The following is a 20,494-nucleotide window of genomic DNA, read 5'->3' on the forward strand; positions in this document are numbered from 1 at the left end:
AACCATAAACTCGTAATGACCGTAACGCGTCCTAAAAGTAGTCTTTGGAATATCATCCTCCTTCACCCGCATTTGATGATATCCAGAACGTAAATCGATCTTCGAATAAACAGACGAGCCTTGTAGTTGATCAAATAAGTCGTCAATTCTCGGTAGTGGGTAGCGGTTCTTGATGGTAAGTTTGTTCAACTCTCGGTAGTCGATACACAACCTGAATGTACCATCTTTCTTCTTGACAAACAAAACAGGAGCTCCCCATGGTGATGTGCTTGGTCGAATGAAACCACGCTCTAAAAGTTCCTGTAACTGGATTTGTAATTCTTTCATTTCGCTGGGTGCGAGTCTGTATGGAGCACGAGCTATTGGTGCAGCTCCTGGTACAAGGTCTATTTGAAATTCAACGGATCGATGTGGGGGTAATCCCTGTAATTCTTTCGGAAATACATCGGGATATTCTTTTGCGACGGGAACATCACTGATGTTCTTTTCTTCAGGTTTAACTTCCTCGATGTGTGCTAGAATGACGTAACAACCTTTTCTTATTAGTTTTTGCGCCTTCAAACTACTAATAAGATTTAATTTCGCGTTGTTCTTTTCTCTGTATACCATTAAAGGTTTTCCTTTTTCACGCATAATGCGAATCGCATTTTTGTAACAAACGACCTCTGCTCTTACCTTCTTCAACCAGTCCATGCCAATTATTACATCAAAACTCCCTAACTCAACTGGTATTAAATCAATCTTAAATGTTTCATCACCCAGTTTAATTTCTCTATCCCGACATATATTATCTGCTGAAATTAATTTACCATTTGCTAATTCGAGTAAAAATTTATTATCCAAAGGCATCAATGGGCAACTTAATTTAGCACAAAATTCTCTACTCATATAGCTTCTATCCGCACCCGAATCAAATAAAACATAAGCAGATTTATCGTCAATAAGAAACGTACCCGTAACAAGCTCCGGGTCTTCCTGTGCTTCTGCCGCATTAATATTGAAAAATCTTCCACGGCCCTGCCCATTAGTATTCCCCTGATTCGGGCAATTTCTAATAATGTGGCCCGGTTTTCCACATTTATAACAAACAACGTTGGTATTACTTGCTCCGACACTATTCGTTTTGGCATTACTTGTTTTGACACTATTTGTTCCTTTAGTTCTGTTAAACTTTGGTCCGTAGACCTCACACTTTGTCGTGCTATGACCATTTCTTTTACACCTGTTGCAAAATGCCGTGCAAAACCCCTGATGATCTTCTTCACACCTATGACATTGCTGTTTTTGTTTTTTGTTGCCGTTGTTGTTATTGAGGTTGTTGTTGGGATTGTTATTGTTGTTGAAACGGTTGTTGTAGTTGTTGTTGTTATTGTTGGGATGTTTGTTGTAGTTATTGTTAGGATTGCGGTTATTGTTGCGATTGTTGTTGCGGTTGTTGGGATAGTTGTTACGATTGTGGTTGTAATTGTTGTTGTTGTTGTACTGGTGACTCTTGTCACCGTTTTCCTCCCACTTCCTCTTGAGTTGTTTCGTGTTGGCTTCTTCGGCCGCCTGCTCTTTAATTCTTCCCTCAATCTGATTTATGAGTTTATGAGCCATTCGACTTGCCTTCTGTATAGAAGCAGGCTCGTGTGAACTCACATCTTCTTGAATCCTTACTGGTAACCCTTTTACAAATGCGTCGATCTTCTCTTCTTCATCTTTGTATGCTCCCAGACACAATAGGCACAACTCTGTGAATCGTCGTTCATATGTGGTAACGTCGAACCTTTGTGTTCGTAACTCTCTAAGTTCTGCCTTGAGTTTATTGACTTCGTTTCTAGGACGGTACTGCTCGTTCATCAATTGCTTGAATGCCGACCACGGTAGTGCGTAAGCAGCATTTTGTCCTACCTGTTCAAGATAGGTGTTCCACCACGTTAACGCAGTACCTGTGAAGGTATGCGTAGCGTACTTAACTTTGTCCTCTTCAGTACACTTACTTATGGTAAACACCGATTCGACTTTCTCGGTCCACCGTTTTAATCCAATTGGTCCTTCGGTTCCATCAAATTCCAAAGGTTTGCAGGCAACGAATTCTTTGTAGGAGCATCCTACACGATTTCTTGCATCGTTAGCTGCATTGCTAGATTCAGAGTTATTGTTGGTATATAGTGCAGCCTGTACTGCGGCTATGTTTGCAGCAAGAAAGGTACGAAATTCCTCTTCGCTCATATTCATGGTGTGTCGAGTAGTCGGTGCCATTTCCTTCAAAATAGCCACCTGAATCGAGTTAATCATACAGAATATTAAAAGTAGTCAATAGTATTTCGTAGCATAATATGAACTCATTTATAAAAGCTTTTTCTTCATATTAGCGTTTTATAAGTTTAAATTCGGGTACTACCTACCCGTTAAGTTCATACTTAGTAGCTAATATACAATTCAACTACTACAATTCTATATGAAAAAACTGATTATAATAATATATCACATACAAATATTCTTCAAACTTACAACTTCGCTATATTACATATAACGTGAAATATAGTACACTATGATACAGGACAGTTTTGAAGATAAATCGAGTTAATACGCAAGTTGTACAGCAAAGGAAATAAAGACACGTAATTCATAAGTCCAGAAACAAGTCATGCATTCTGGTTTTACTAAGACGACTTCCCATCCTTGGTCTTGTGGAAAATAACCGTTATGACCATTGGCTAGGCAGCATGTTGTAATGTCGTCAAAAGGACGAGGGTTTCGTAATGTCCAACAGCCTCGTAATAATCTAAAAACCTTGTTTCTCACCCCCAACTACTGAATCTGTCACTTGTGGGAAGGTTTTATTTAAAAGCTGCAATCTGATGTTCTTTTTCTCACTTTGGTAAGAAGCGAACATCACTAAACCGTAAGCATAACATGCTTCTTTATGTTGCATGTTAGAAGCTCTTTCTAATTCACGAAATCCTATGTTGGGATATGTTGAGTCAAAATAGATTCTTAACCTGTAGCGTAAAATTGCATTTGGGTTCCCCGTATTTAACGCTTTAAAGAAAACACGGCGTAACTTATGGTCTCCCCAATGTGATATACCCCACCTATCAAAGGAAAGCCTTTTATAAACTAAGGCATTTCTGGAAAGTCTTTCAAATGTTTGACAAGTTAATTTCGCCATAACTAAATGCGCTGATGAATTCTGACCGACTCTAGACAAGATTTCCTCAATCATATCCTCTGGTAGGTCTTCTAAAATATTCGGTTGTCTACCCTTAACGTCCATTTTATTTTTATACTGTAAAATAGACAGGGATTAGATTCGTAATAACAAACAATACAAGCAATTTTTACATAGAACATAAAAGTACAAGCACACTACAATACATATAATACACAACATGATTACAACCCTCTAATCTGAATCACTGGTTTCTTCTTCTTCGGACTTGGTTCGTTTTCCTAATTTTCTAGGAATATATGGTGTTCCTCGAATACGAGCCGTCGTTTTTCATAATGGTTTAGAAAAACCTGGTGGTTTAGAGGTTCCCGGGTCATTGTTACATTTTAGGACATATGGATGTTGCCGATACATATAAAGTTCATCGGGGTTGGAATCGGGTTTCTCTATTTTTATACCTTTTCCCTTATTATTTTCTTTCGCTTTATTAAATTGGGTCGAGGTAATTTCTATACCATCATCGGAATCCTCATCGGGATCCGATTCATCAGAAAATTGGTAATCTTCCCAATATTTTGCTTTCTCGGCGAAAACACCATTGACCATTATTAACTTTGGTCCGTTGGTTGAGGATTTTCTTTTATTTAATCGATTTACTATAGGTATAAATATTTCTTCCTCCGAAACCTCTTCTTCTTCTTCCGGTTCCTCCTCTTTCGGTTCCTCCTCTTCCGGTTCCTCCTCTTCCAGTTCCTCCTCTTCCGGTTCCTCTTCTTCCGGTTCCTCTTCGGGAATTTGTGAATCTTCCCAAAATATATTCGACTCTTCATTATTATTAGGTGAATCAATGGGATTTGTACTAGAGGTAGACATCTATCACACAATATCAAACATGTTAAGATATTAATATATCACATAATATTTACATGTTAATAATATATAGTTTTCAACAAAAAAATGTTAAGCAATCGTTTTTGAAGAAAAACACGATCGAAGTCCAGACTCACTAATGCATCCTAACAAACTCGGTAAGATACACTAATGCAATTTTCTGGTTCTCTAAGACCAACATTCGGATACCAACTGAAATGTCCCGTTCATATTAATTATAAACGTTCCATATTAATTGATTTCGTCTCGAGGTTTTGACCTCTATATGAGACGTTTTTCAAAGACTGCATTCATTTTTAAAACAACCATAACCTTTATTTTATCGATAAAGGTTTAAAAAGTATTACATAGATTATCAAATAATGATAATCTAAAATATACCGTTTACACACGACCATTACATAATGGTTTACAATAAGAATATATTACATCAAAAATAAGTTTCTTGAATACAGTTTTTACATAATATCATACAAGCATGGACTCCAAATCTTGTCCTTATTTTAGTATGCAATAGCGGAAGCTCTTAATAATCACCTGAGAATAAACATGCTTAAAACGTCAACAAAAAATGTTGGTGAGTTATAGGTTTAACCTATATATTATCAAATCATAATAATAGACCACAAGATTTCATATTTTAATATACATCCCATACATAGAGATAAAATTCATTCATATGGTGAACACCTGGTAACCGACATTAACAAGATGCATATAAGAATATCCCCTATCATTCCGGGAAATCCTTCGGACATGATAAAAACAACATCGAAGTACTAAAGCATCCGGTACTTTGGATGGGGTTCGTTAGGCCCAATAGATCTATCTTTAGGATTCGCGTCAATTAGTAGATCGGTTTACTAATTCTTAGGTTACCAAGCAAAAAGGGGCATATTCGGCTTCTATCATTCACCCATATAATGTAGTTTCATTTACTTGTGTCTATTTCATAAAACATTTATAAAACTGCATGTATTCTCATCCCAAAATATTAGATTTTAAAAGTGGGACTATAACTCACTTTCACAGATTTTTACTTCGTCAGGAAGTAAGACTTGGCCACTGGTCGATTCACGAACCTATAACAAATATGTACATATATATCAAAGTATGTTCAAAATATATTTACAACATTTTTAATACATTTTACTATTTTAAATTTATTAAGTCAGTTGTCCTCGTTAGTAACCTACAACTAGTTGTCCACAGTTAGATGTACAGAAATAAATCGATATATATTATCTTGAATCAATCCACGACCCAGTGTATACACGTCTCAGGCGAGATCACAACTCAAAGTATATATATTTTTGGAATCAACCTCAACCCTGTATAGCTAACTCCAACATTACTGCATATAGAGTATCTATGGTTGTTCCAAATAATATATATAGATGGGTCGATATGATATGTCAAAACATTTGCATACTTGTCTATGGTATCCCAAGATTACATAATATATTAGAATACATGTATAATACAATATAAGTTAGCTAGGATTTGATTTGTATAGAATTGTTACAATATTTCCCGTAGCTACAACAATCAAAAAATATTCAATCTTGTTTTACCCATAACTTCTTCGTTTTAAATCCGATTTGAGTGAATCAAATTGCTATGGTTTCATATTGAACTCTATTTTATGAATCTATACATAAAATTATAGGTTTATAGTCGGAAATATAAGTTACAAGTTGTTTTTGTAAAGGTAGTCATTTCAGTCGAAAAAATGACGTCTAGATAACCATTTTGAAAAACATACTTCCACTTTGAGTTTAACCATGATTTTTGGATATAGTTTCATGTTCATAAGAAAAATAATTTTCCCATAAGAACAACTTTTAAATCAAATTTTATCATAGTTTTTAATTAACTAACCCAAAACAGCCCGCGGTGTTACTACGACGGCGTATATCCGATTTTACGGTGTTTTTCGTGTTTTCCGGTTTTAAATCATTAAGTTAGCATATCATATAGATATAGAACATGTGTTTAGTTGATTTTAAAAGTCAAGTTAGATGGATTAACTTTTGTTTGCGAACAAGTTTAGAATTAACTAAACTATGTTCTAGTGATTACATGTTCAAATCTTCGAATAAGATAGTTTTATATGTATGAATCGAATGATGTTATGAACATCATTACTACCTCAAGTTTATTTGGTAAACCTACTGTAAGTAACAAGAAATGATCTAGCTTCAAAGGATCTTGGATGACTTGAAAGTTCTTGAAGTAGAATCATGACACGAAAACAAGTTCAAGTAAGATTATCACTCGAATTAAGATAGTTATAGTTATAGAAATTGAATCAAAGTTTGTATATGAGTATTACCTTAATTTAGAATGATATCTTACTATAAACAACAAGGATTTCTTGAGGTTGGATGATCACTTTACAAGATTGGAAATGAGCTAGTAAACTTGGAAGTATTCTTGATTTTATGAAACTAGAACTTGTAGAATTTGTGAAGAACACTTAGAACTTGAAGATGGAACTTGAGAGAGATCAATTAGATGAAGAAAATTGAAGAATGAAAGTGTTTGTAAGTGTTTTTGGTCGTTGGTATATGGATTAGATATAAAGGATATGTAATTTTGTTTTCATGTAAATAAGTCATGAATGATTACTAATATTTTTGTAATTTTATGAGATATTTCATGCTATTTGCCAAATGATGGTTTCCACATGTGTTAGGTGACTCACATGGGCTGCTAAGAGCTGATCATTGGAGTGTATATACCAATAGTACATACATTTAGAAGTTGTGTATTGTACGAGTACGAATACGGGTGCATACGAGTAGAATTGTTGATGAAACTGAACGAGGATGTAATTGTAAGCATTTTTGTTAAGTAGAAGTATTTTGATAAGTGTCTTGAAGTATTTCAAAAGTGTATGAATACATATTAAAACACTACATGTATATACATTTTAACTGAGTCGTTAAGTCATCGTTAGTCGTTACATGTAAATGTTGATTTGAAACCTTTAAGTTAACGATCATGTTAAATGTTGTTAACCCAATGTTTATTATATCTAATGAGATGTTAAATTATTACATTATCATAATATTATGATATATTAATATATCTTAGTATGATATATATACAGTTAAATGTTGTTACAACGATAATCGTTACATATATGTCTCGTTTCGAAATCATTAAGTTAGTAGTCTTGTTTTTACATATGTAGTTCATTGTTAATACACTTAATGACATGTTTACTTATCATTTATCATGATTAAACATAGTGTATCAATATCTTAATATGATTCATATGTATTTAGTAAGACGTTGTTATAACGATAATCGTTATATATATCGTTTCGAGTTTCTTAATTCAATAAACTCAATTTTATGTATATAACTCATTGTTAAAATACCTAATGAGATACTTACTTATCATAATATCATGTTAACTATATATATAATCATATATATGTCATCATATAGTTTTTACAAGTTTTAACGTTCGTGAATCACCAGTCAACTTGGGTGGTCAATTGTCTATATGAAACCTATTTCAATTAATCAGGTCTTAACAAGTTTGATTGCTTAACATGTTGGAAACACTTAATCATGTAAATAACAATTTCATTTAATATATATAAACATGGAAAAGTTCAGGTCACTACACTCGGTGGGGCAATAGTTGGAAGCAGTAGACACATTTGATGCATGAGGCTGAGCAGGTCTGGGACCAAGGATACCAGGCTGTTTAAAATTCATAGTGGGTCGAGCCCAATTGGCTGTTGGATAAGGGCAGGGTGGGGAAGCCCAAGGTGAGTGTTGATAGTTCCATGGTGGATAAGCTGTGGCCCAATTTGGCGGTCCGAAATTTGAGTAACCATTACCACGTCCCCTTCCTCTGTTGTTGCGGCCCCTATAACCATTACCACCACGACCTCGGCCACGAGAGTTACTGTTACCCCGATAGCTCGAGTTACTTGACTGATAATTGGTACCTGCAGAATTATTAGAGTGTAACGGAGGCGGCACAGTGGAATTAATATTCTTGGCGGATGAATTTGTTGCAAGAAGAGCTGCATCAGTATGGTTCTGAATTGTGTAAAATCTGTTTCTGTTTTCTCGTTTCCTCCAATATCAATTTCGACCGTGCTTCATAAAAGGATGGAAGGTCAGTCAATTGCGTGAAATAAGTGCCGATCGTGTCAAAATTATCGTTTAGACCCGCAATTAATTGTAACACCATGCGTTCGTCAGTCACTTTGTCTCCAACGTTTTTCAATTGATCAGCAAGTACTTTGATCTCTTGACAGTAGGCAGAGACATTTGCAAAATCATCAAGACGAATAGTATTGAATTTTCGTTGGAGATACAATGCTCGAGAGTTTTTGTTATCCTGGAAAACATTCTGCAGACGACTCCAAGCATTTGCGGCTGTTGATTCATCTTCCATAATTGTGTTCATGAGGTCATTTGAGATCGTACCATAGATCCATGAAAGAACGACAGCGTCTAGTCGAGTCCATGAAGCGGTGGTGGTGGCGTCTGTAGTGGTGGAAGATGAGGAGTCCGTAGGAGGTGATAAATATGATCGATAACATCGTATGCTCGACAATGAATTTTGAAGAGTTGAGCCCAAGAGTTGTATTGGCCGTTATCAAGATCAAGAGTGATGGGTATGATGTTTTTGATGTTGGAAATAGTTAGTGCATGATGGTATTTGTGTTGTTCGGCCATGATTATGAAGATTAGTGAAGAAAAGTGTTTGAAGAAGAAAAGAAGAAAAAAAAGGACGTGTTTATATTTTTGAGAGAGTAGGAGATTGGCCTGATGTAATTTGATAAAGATTGAATGTCTTTTCATTGATTGAGTCTGTATATATACAACATTGCCTCTCATGTATCCTAACTAACCATGCTACAAATATGAAAAAGATATGGACTCATAAGTATCCTAATCTCTATACAAAATATAAGATATGCCGGATCATAAATATAATACTTGTATATATCTAATACTCCCTCCGTCCCACTTTAACAGTCCACAGACAAAAGGGCACACAGTTTTAGGAAATCCCACTAACTTCATTTCTCCACCAATGAAATATCTTCTCTCTCCAGATCCACCAATCAAATATCTTCTTTTCTTTCTATTTATGGAAGTGGACTATTAATTTGGGACATCCCAAAATGGAAAAACATGACTATCTAATTGGGACGGAGGTAGTAAGTGCTAACTCGTGTTTTGAACACAAAATCAGTAATGGACCTCTTAGGCCCCGTTTGGCTCGTGGAATTCCAAAGGAATTTGATGGAATTGGAATTGAATTCTTTAGACCGCTCCGTTTGGTTGACATAATTTGGAAGGAATTATATTCCTTGGAATCTTGAGATTCCTTCATCTATGGAATGTTCATTCCTTCAAGATGTTGATGGATTTGAATTCCTTTCAAAATTGAATTTTTCGGGTCGCGACTCTAGAGCGCCTTTTTGGCGCTCATTTTCGAGGCGCGTTTTCAGGGAGCTATTCGGCACGCGGTTTTGGGGCGCGTTTCAAGGAGCGTTTTCAACGCGCATTTTGGGTCGCGTTTTTCGGTCCGCGTTTTCGGGCCACGTTTTCGGTCCGCATTTTCGGGTCGCGTTTCGTGGCGCGTTTCGAATCTCGTTTTTGAGACGTTTTTTCGCGGATCGGGTCACTTTTTTGGTGCGCGTTTTCGTGTCGCGTTTTCAAAGCGTGTTTACGGGGCCGTCCGAAAAAGCGCGTTTTCGCGGGCGTCCAGAAACGCGCGATTTTGCAGGGCGCCTGGAAACGCGTTTTCGCAGGGCACTCAGGAAACACGCGATATCGCAGGGCGCAAGGAAACACGCGTTTTCGCGGGCGCAGGAAACGCGCGTTATCGCAGGGCGCCCGGAGGCGCGCGTTTTCGCGGGCGCCCGGAGACGCACGTTTTCGCATGGCGCCCGGAAACGCTCGTTATCGCAGGGCGCCCGGAAACTCGTTTTCGCAGGGCGCCCGAAAACGCGCGTTTTCGCGGACGTCCGGAAACGCGCATTTTCGTGGGCTTCCGGAAACGCTCGTTTTCGTGGGCGCCCGGCAACGCGTTTTCGCAGGACGTCCGGAAACGCGCGTTTTCGCGGGCGTCCGGAAACGCGCGTTTTCGCAGGGCTTCCGGATACGCGCGTTTTCGCGGGCCTTCCGGAAACGCGCGTTTTCGCGGGCGCCCGGAAACGCGCGTTATCTCATGGCGCCCGGAAACGCGTTTTCGCAGGGCGCCCGAAAATGCGCATTTTCGCGGGCGTCCGAAAACGCGCGTTTTCGCGGGAGTCCGAAAACGCGAGTTTTCGCGGGAGTCCAGAAACGCATAACTTTTTCTGACAAAAATGTTTTGGTTGGTGTAAGTGTGTCTACTATGGTAGACACACTTGTCTTTTTCTGACTTGTAGGATGTTTTGGTTGGTGTAAGTGTGTCTACTATGGTAGAGAACTAATATCTTTAACGTTGAACAAATACTAATGGTCATGTGATTTAAATGTAATCTTTAGGTCTCCACTTCATTTAAATGTTTTAATTTACAACAGGTTTTGAATTTTTTTTAGGGTCCTATGATGTAAGTCCTCTTATGGGATTCTTTAGATGATACAGGCCTTAATCTATGTGTTTTGAATCTTTTTATCAATACTTTGAACAACTTAAATGTATTTGTTGAATTCGAAACATTGTTTGTTTACATGTCAACGCATAACTTTTATATTGACGATGTTGTGTTCCTTTTGTAATTATTTCATTAATATTTTATACTTAGTTTTTAATAGGGCTCGCGGTGCAACTACGGGCTCTTAAATGCTAATAATAATAATATGTCACCAACTATATATCTACATGTATGGTGTAAGAAATTTGGTTGGGCCTAACTCATGTAAGAAGCACATTCTCATGTATCCTCGCCTCCTTTTTCTCTCGGCTATAACCTTCTATATCTGTTCAACAGGTTTGTATTTTATTTACATTTCTAAATTTATATGTATAATTTGATATAATAATTACAAATTATAATTATAAATTATGAATTGACGTAATAATAATGCAGATACATTATATGTTACACGAGCTCAAAGATCCAACAATGGGGTGAAGCTAAGTTTTTACCAGAATCATGTAAGTAATATATACGTATGCTTAGATGTTATTCGTTTAAAATACTCCTTTCGTTTCATAATAGCACTTTAATTTCTATTTAAGTTTTTTTTTTTGTTTTTTTTGTTTTTTTTTTTAAATAAGTGTTTATTTCTAACAATATAATCAACTTCAAATTTTTTTGTTTTACAGTCACACTTTTTCACTAAAAGATAAAAGTGACATTTGACTTTTAAAATGATAAATTTTTGTACTTGCTTAGTTAATTATGTATCACGCACTAATTAGGCATTTATTTTGAGACGAAATGATTACTTTCTTTGGTACTAGAGGTCGATTATCTTACTTAAACAGTAAAACTGATCATGAATGAAGCTTTATAATCTGTGAATAAATATCAATCATTAGCATTTCAGTTCTTAAAGAACGATACTTAACATCATATCTACTTTTATTACATTGGCTCGAAGTAATATATATCGTTAATCAATTATAATCATAAACCAATAATATATATATATATATATATATATATATATATATATATATATATATATATATATATATATATATATATATATATATATATATATATATATATATGTGGTTACTAGCTAGAGGTAAAAAAGATTCTACCTAAAACCTCAACTTTAAATTCTATTATATACAAAATGTGCATGGCAAGGTAATATGTTAACTTCAAATGCACTTATTCTCTACATATAGCTTTTAATTAGTTATCCTTTTTTAGATCCATTAACATTTAAGTCGATCGATAAAAATGTCAACAAGCCAAAATTAGATCATTATATGTAATTTGATTTCGGATAAAAATCCTGCCAATGTATAGTTAATTATATTTATATTTATTTCTTTATTTTTTGTGATCTTTTAATTTGAAATTTCAAACACCCACTGCTATAGATCTATCATTGTCTGCATCGTACTATGGTCACAAAATTTAGTCAAAATTTTGAAAATTTTGTTGTTTTCTAGTTTGAGATTCTGCTTTACGTACACTCGGTATATGACCACAAAATGCAGTAATAATAATTCATGTGTTTTTAATAATAAGATTTAACTAAGTTGTGTATATCAACGTTTAATTTGTAGGTTATTATTAATTGAATTTATGATTTATGATATATATAGTAAGGATTTTTCTAGCGATCACCATCTTTAGAGCGTTAAGATGCATAAATTTTATTGTACATTTGAATACTTGCAGCCATAAGAAATCAATATTAACCCGCTATATACAATACACTTATATATGTTAATGACGGTCCTTATAATAAACTATCGTTAGAAAAATCATTTTTTTCTTTATTAAAACAAAACATTAACGTTTAGGCCAAGTGAGCTACTTTTCGGCTAGCACCGATAATTATTTTGTATACACGTTTACGTCATTTGACTTCTTCATGTTTGTTTTGTTGTGTAGCTATTTCTAAGTTGCTCACTTTGCAACTAGCATGTTTGTCTGTTCGTTTGGGTTGTCCGAGTTTTGTCGGATATATCATTGTACTCTCGTTGGTTGTTTTAATGATATTTGCTTTTCAAAAAAAAAAAAAAAAAACATTAACACCAAAACTCATTTAATGATAACAAAATTGAATGGTCATTGTATACTTCGTATTTTATTACTCCGTATATTAATTTATGCAATTAAATGGTGATAACATTAGGCTACATTGCTAACATTAAATCTATCCTAACCCTTATTAATTTAGATTTATAGGAAATACAAAAATAGTGATTAAAGATCAGGGATTATCATTAACTAAAAAAAGTTAGGTGGAGGCTTGAATTAAGTTATCAAATACGGAGTAATTATTAAGATATACAAAAATATCCCTAAAAAAAATTATTAAAACCCAGTTAAAGATAACATGCAACAATCATTAAAGTTGCTTTCTGTAAGTGTTCCATGTTTCCCTTGAAAGTGAAGAAAGGTCCAAAGCTCACGAGAATGCATTTTAATATTTTTATTAATAAGAAGAAAAAAAAGATGATGTGTCAACTACGTAGACTAAAGAAAATTTATCATATGTATGAATTAATAATCAGATAAAAACATTTTATGAATTTCGTGCTAAGTGAATGACATTAGAATCGACAGAAACGTTACAATGACACCTCCAAAAAACGTTGCTAGATAGTACAACAAACATGCCCCGACTTAACTTTTACTTTAAGACGTAATTGCTTAATAATTAATTTCCTGAAATTTTCACGAGAAATTTTAGGTCCAAGTATCACTCCTCGTCGCATATTTACGTTACCAATATCTGTTTTTCCATACATGGATAAAGTCAGAATTTTATATGATTAGTGTCACAAATAACATCGAGTAAAAAAAATTAAATTGACAAACTATGATTAACTACAAACATAAAAAGAAGTTAACTTACAACACAAATGTCCAATACAATATTTCTTTCGTCTGAAATGATTCGTGATTATTTCATCGTAACTTTAATAAGTGTGTTGTGTTTTTATCGTCAATTAAGTGTTCAATAATCATACATTAATGTCTCAAGGCGAATCTTAATAGGGGCAAGGAGGGGTTGTCGCCCCTCCAAAAGTTTGGATAAGTAATTGGATTTTCCACCGGATATACCGTTTCTTTTATATGTACTCATATTTAGTTGATTGCAAATCTCAAACGTCCAACCTTAAAGAGCTGCATTTTTCACTTTCATAGTTACCTGATATTCAGGTTCACATTCGAAAGTTTTATTTTTTTATATTATATAGTTTAATTGTTATTCATCTTAATAATTATACAAATACAAAATTTAATATTTTTGTAAATATTATAAGTAGCTGAATTGAATTTTGAATAAATTAATTTTAAGATTACATACTACGAGTACTAGATAGTCTATTTACCATATTTTGATAGAAAAATAAATAAGTTTTTTAATAAATTAAAATTTTATATTGTACGTTAAAAATCATCTGATTTTTGATTTTCTTGATAAAATATACAATGTGTGCCCCCTCAACAATTATGTTCAAGCTACCGCTGTTAATGTCCATGATTTTCAAGGGCGGATCTATCGTGGTTCAATTGGGGTCACCCGTCTCCGCCGATCGAAAAAAAAAATTAACAATTTTTTATACGTATTTTTCAGTAAATTCGAGTGCATGAAGAAGGATCATATGGTTATAGGATAAACATATGAAAAAGTAGTAAAGATTGCCTATTATCTCATACGCTTACAGCTTGTCATGGGTTCGAAACCGGCCTGGTTCATACTTTTTTCCAATAACTCAAACTCTATAGTTCTAATATTTATAATAAATATTTGATCACGTCAAAAAATATTCCACGATCCGCCACTATTGATATCCTTGGATACCATGATTTATATTAAATCTCAATTGGGCTTCAAATACTCCAACTAATGGGCTGCTAGTTTAACTTTCACTGATCAAAGTCCTATAATCATACACTATGTGGCCTACTTGAGTACTACTGGTCTTTTAAGCAGTTGACTAGAGTCACAGATCCCATTATACACAACGTGGTTCTGCCTCTGTTCCGTATATAATTCTAAGGCATAATCAGTAAATTTACTATATATAATTTTGTTAAATGTTCATAAAAGTATGCTAAGCGATAGTATAAAAAACTGTTTATTGTAGGTGGTAATGAGCAATGACTTGTTGGAAATCACTTTATCAAATCCTGATGGACATCTCACGGGTATACAATACAACGGGATCGACAATCTGCTCGAAATATTGAACGATGAAACTAATCGAGGGTAATTAAGCATGTCATCCATCGACATTATTATCTCTTCTTTTAGAACTCCAATTATCATCATTAATTGTTCGACTCGATTATATTATCAGATACTGGGATGTTGTTTGGAGTCCTCCAGGAAGTAAAGGAACTAAAGGTACCTTAGAAAGGTACATTACTACAGAGTACTATTTTTCTTTGATAATAAATTCAAGATATGCTAGTGGTTTATATCTGGATATCATAAGGGGTCTGAGATTCAAACCTCATTAACACCAAATCTTAGGGTCTGAAATGGTTACAAGATAACCATGTTAGGGTTGTGTACACCTGAGTAAAATTATTCGCCTTTTTCAGATAACTTGAACGGGGACAACCTTGTTCGTTTACTATTTTTCTTTGATAACAAGATATTCAAGTTCTCTATTTCTTTTGGTAACTAATGCCAAACATTAAGAACTAGGTAACTAATAGACTTGCAGGTAAAAGTTGTGAAGTCATAGTAGAAACTGAAGATCAAGTTGAAATTTCATTTTCAAGAACATGGAATTCTTCTCTAGAGGGCAAATTAGTTCCTCTCAAAATCGACAAAAGGTTCCCATTTCAATACGATAAATAAATCAGTTAGCACACATATAAGTACAAAATTTTCACAATGATGACTGACCAAAGTGATCCACTAGGTATATTATGCTTCGCGGATCATCAGGGTTTTATACGTATGCGATTTATGAACATTTAGAAGAATGGCCAAGTTTCAGTCTTGATAACACAAGAGTTGCTTTCAAGCTTAGAAAAGACAAGTAAATACACTTTCTCAACATTTTGCTGATCAAAAAGGTTCAATTAGCCAAAGTTTCAACAAAAGCTTGATGTGGGTAACACAAGTTCGATTATTCGCACGTTATTAAGACTAGAGTTTTTTTTTCTTCATTTTTTCATAATGTTTTATGTGCAAAACGGGACGTTCACTTAATGACATATCTAGAAATGGTAGTCACTGGTCATTTAAAGCTCAATATAATTTCTACTAAACGGATTATTTCACTGGTGTCACTAAAATAAAATTAGGTTATCCACTGGTGTCACTAGTTAACAAACCAATTTTTTTTCAACTAGATGGCTTATTTCATTGGTAGCACACTAGCACGTGCTACCGGTGCTAAGCTAACCAAGTAGGTCCGAAATTGCGTTCACTCATTTTAACGTACTAATTAACTTACGCTACCTATATCAAGCTTTTTTCGGCACCTTTTTCTCTAGTCTCAAAGGTAGGATGATATAGGGTCAGTTTTACCTTCTTTTTTTTATTACAAGGTTTATAACATGACTTTTTGTTGCTTAGATTTCACTATATGGCCAATTCTGATGACCGGCAAAGGGATATGCCTTTGCCTGATGATCGGTTGCCGCCAAGAGGTGAACAACTAGCGTATCCTGAGGCAGTCCTCCTTGTTAATCCTGTGGAGCCTGAGTTTCAAGGACAGGTAATGCATTAATCAAATTTTTTAATTAGATTTAATAACAACAACAAAAATGTTAAAGACATAAAAAATAGTTATTTCATGATTATTAGAATATAGGTTAGATGATGTTAGTATGACCAGGTGCATTTGTATATACAGAAATGATTGTGGATCATAAAGTGCCAACGTGTTAGTCCTTTTAAATTGCTTGTATTGATTTTACTCGACAGTTGTTAAGTTATTTATAGTAACACTTAACTTGGGACCTGTATGTATATACAGGTAGACGATAAATATCAATACGCGGTTGAGTTACAGGATCTTCGTGTACATGGATGGATATGTATAGATCCTGCAATTGGATTTTGGCAAATTACACCAAGTAACGAGTTTAGAGTAGGTGGTCCTATCAAACCAGAGTTAAATTCACACGTTGGTCCTACAACGCTTGCAGTAAGTCTACCAAATATTATATGTAAAAATAAAACTGATAAGGTTTTCATACTTCAGGCTACCTGAAAGGGCGAGTGAACTTTATGTATTAACTTTTTTTACTTAATGAGGTGCTCCAAAACGATCATATAATATAGGTTTTTGCTAGTACTCATTATGGCGGAAGCGAATTGGTTATTAAATTGGGGGAAAATGAGTCATGGAAGAAAGTATTTGGACCGATTTTTTTATATCTTAACACTGTTTCGGATGATGAAGACCCTCATACACTTTGGAATGATGCTAAAAACCAGGTTTAACCTTATTGCTTACATAAAAATATATTAGAAAGATAGCATGCTATGTATCAAACTGTTTTCAAGTGTAATTCATGGTACTTGTTTTCAGATGTCTATTGAGGTTGATCACTGGCCATATGAATTTCCTGCTTCAAATGAGTTCCAATCTACTCATCAACGGGGTACCGTTAGTGGTAGATTACTAGTACAAGATAGGTAAAATATTAGCTACTTTTGTTGTCTTGATTGACTATTATATATATATATATATATATATATATATATATATATATATATATATATATATATATATATATATACACACACACACACACACACACACACATATATATATATATATATATATATATATATATATATATATATATATATATATATATATATATATATATATATATATATATATATATATATATATATATATTAGTGAAATGACCCGTAAAAATAGTTTAATAATATGTTTTGGTTATTAAGTGAATGTAGATTTAAAGGTATTTACTTTAATGACCCGTGAAATCACGAATTTCGACTAAGAAACTTCTCGTTGTTTTTACTAACATATTGATGTAATTAATTTGATCAGGATAAATGAACTATATTTATTCTAACACCACATTCTTCCAATTTTCATTACAATTATTATTTTTTTGTCATAAAAGTCTACATTACAACCTTTTTATTGAGACATGTATTTCGCATAAATATGTAACGTAATTAATCACGTAAAGAGAACCTGTATTTGAATAATAATAATAATAATATAATAATTATAGTTATAATTATAATAATAAAGTTTGTTTAAAATGAAGTATTTATATTTTAATAATAATTATTAGTAAAAACAAATATATCTTAAAATTTATTTAAAAAATTAAAATACAATTATTATATAAAAGTTGTACAATATGCTTTAAAGTTTTTGTAGAGATTGTACAATTTGTTACAAAGTTTGTACATATGATCATAAGATTGTATTATCATAAGATTGTACATAATATTTTAAATATTGTAGATATGGTCATAAGGTGTTTTATCATAAGAGTGTACATAATGTTTCAAATATTGTACATATATTTATGGGGTGTTTTATCGTAAGGTTGTACATAATGTTGCATATATTATACAATTGACATGTTAATATTTTTATTAAATACAATAAATTATTTTAATAACATCATCATGTGGGTCTTAAAATTTTTCTCTTTATTTTTTAATTTTGTGTAATATTGAATAATTTATTTATGACATTATCATTATAGAGATTTATTAGATACGATAGATTTTTAGTATATAATTATATTTTAATTCTAAATTAATTAATATTAATGACATCATCTATAATTTTATAAATGGCAAGTTTAAGCAAAATGAAGAGTTAAATTGTGAAATGATGAAATCATCATTTTATAAATTTAATAGAATTTATATATATATATATATATATATATATATATATATATATATATATATTGGAACAACAAACACACACACCCTTTTGTCTACGACATAACTCGAACTCACAGCCTCAAAGTTGATGAGTTTTCTTGATACCGCTAGGCCAGGATATGTTATTCTCACATTTCACACATTATGGTTTACGAGACTCGAACAATTGATCTTACCACCTCTGTAATTAATAATGTAGGGCAATAAATAGCGGTGATTGTGTATCTGCAAGTGTTGCTAGCATTGGACTAGCACCACCGGGTGAAGTAGGATCTTGGCAAAGAGAATGCAAGGTGATTTGAAAAAAAACATAAATTTATTAATCTTAACTATGTCTAATTATCACACAATAGGTTTTAAGATTCGGTTATTTTTTGTGTTTGAATTGCTTCATGTAATAGAAATATCAATTCTGGACTAAAGAGGACGAGGAAGGTTATTTTACCATAAACAACATACTTCAAGGTGAATACAATCTATACGGTTGGGTACCTGGATTCATTGGCGACTATAGATACTCCACAATGATCAACATTACTTCAGGTTCTTTTAATTATAAATTAATCGAATTTTCAAATTTATTGCTCCTTTTGATTAACTTACAATTAAAAGAACTACTTGTTTAACAGGTGTAATTCTTGACATGGGTGATTTAGTATACGAGCCCCCAAGAGACGGTCTGACTATGTGGGAAATTGGATTTCCAGATCGCTCAGCGGCAGAATTTTACATCCCTGATCCTGACCCAAAATACACCAACAGTTTTCTTCTAAATGACTCTAACAGGTTGGTAATCTGATAACAATGCTAATATTTACCCAATGGTTTCTGATAACAATTTGACACCAACATATCGATATGATAGGTTTAGACAGTACGGACTATGGGACAGATATACAGAACTGTATCCGGAGAACGATTTAGTATATACAGTTGGAGATAGTGATTATACAAAAGATTTCTTTTTTGCTCATGTTCTTAGGTATGCCATTCTCTCGTCATTTTACCTTATTTACTGTATAATTTGTAATGTGTACATTTCATGTTAGATGAAAATTCTAAATTTTTCTTTATCTTTTTATAGAAAAACAGGTAATGATGCATATGATAAGACCACATGGACGATTAGATTTAGCCTAAACGACGTGGACGAAAGTGAAACATATATATTAAGATTAGCACTTGCTTCTGCACATCAATCTAATTTGCAGGTACTTTATCATGTATACCTACAAATACTTATAATTGTTGGGTCATAATATTAGATTCAGACCTCACCAGTAGTATATTTTGGGTCGACCAGGGAAACGGGTCAGAAACAGTTACGGGATAATCGTGTTAGGTCGCATATATCTGAGTAAAAATACTCCGCTTCCTCGAATAATCTGAAAAGGAAAAATCCAATCCATTTACATAGAATCATGAACAATCATGCTTAAAATGGTGAACGTGCAGGTACAAGTTAATGATATAAGCGGGAGCCCGTTGTTTTCAACAGGGATAATTGGGGGAGACAATGCAATTGCAAGACATGGAATACATGGTATATATTGGTTATTCAATATCAATATACCAGGCGTGTGTTTATATACTAATGGAGAAAATTCAATATACTTAACACAAGTAAATGATCAGAGTCGTTTTCAAGGGGTAATGTATGACTACTTTCGTTTTGAAGCTCCTTATAGTTCCATTATTTAGGAAATCTCTTGGTAATTGTGAACCTTTGGGATTATATTCGATAATGAATACCTTCCACTATACTTAATAACATATAAAAATAGATTGTTTAGTGTTATAAACAGTTAACAATTGTACTTGTATCATCAATACCCGTTGAAATAAAAACTACATATATAACGTAACCATCCCACGTCTCATGTTCAAACCTCACTAGTGGACGTTTCATGTTATTGA

The 20,494-nt window shown here is 33.5% G+C and overlaps 1 protein-coding gene across 1 annotated transcript; it reads left to right on the forward strand.

Annotated features, from left to right (window-relative positions):
* The first annotated feature begins 11,153 nt into the window (after window positions 1-11,153).
* On the forward strand, window positions 11,154-20,278 carry LOC139898781 (uncharacterized). The gene is made up of 15 exons (XM_071881551.1): window positions 11,154-11,177; window positions 14,811-14,932; window positions 15,024-15,083; window positions 15,388-15,507; window positions 15,597-15,716; window positions 16,259-16,400; window positions 16,662-16,832; window positions 16,970-17,125; window positions 17,220-17,326; window positions 18,777-18,870; window positions 18,979-19,120; window positions 19,207-19,363; window positions 19,443-19,559; window positions 19,662-19,788; window positions 20,033-20,278. Exons 2-15 carry the CDS (start codon window positions 14,817-14,819, stop codon window positions 20,276-20,278), a joined length of 1,875 nt encoding a protein of 624 aa, XP_071737652.1. The 5' UTR covers window positions 11,154-11,177; window positions 14,811-14,816.
* The last annotated feature ends 216 nt before the right edge of the window (window positions 20,279-20,494 follow it).

The sequence above is a fragment of the Rutidosis leptorrhynchoides genome, chromosome 3 (genome assembly GCF_046630445.1).
Source record: "Rutidosis leptorrhynchoides isolate AG116_Rl617_1_P2 chromosome 3, CSIRO_AGI_Rlap_v1, whole genome shotgun sequence".
Classification (NCBI taxonomy): Eukaryota; Viridiplantae; Streptophyta; class Magnoliopsida; order Asterales; family Asteraceae; genus Rutidosis; species Rutidosis leptorrhynchoides.

Coding starts and splice junctions, on each gene's coding strand:
- LOC139898781 (XM_071881551.1), top strand. CDS start 14,817: ATGAGCAATGACTTGTTGGAAATCACTTTATCAAATCCTGATGGACAT. Junction 15,717..16,258: donor TTCAAGCTTAGAAAAGACAA/GTAAATACACTT, acceptor TTTGTTGCTTAG/ATTTCACTATATGGCCAATT. Junction 17,126..17,219: donor GGAATGATGCTAAAAACCAG/GTTTAACCTTAT, acceptor ACTTGTTTTCAG/ATGTCTATTGAGGTTGATCA.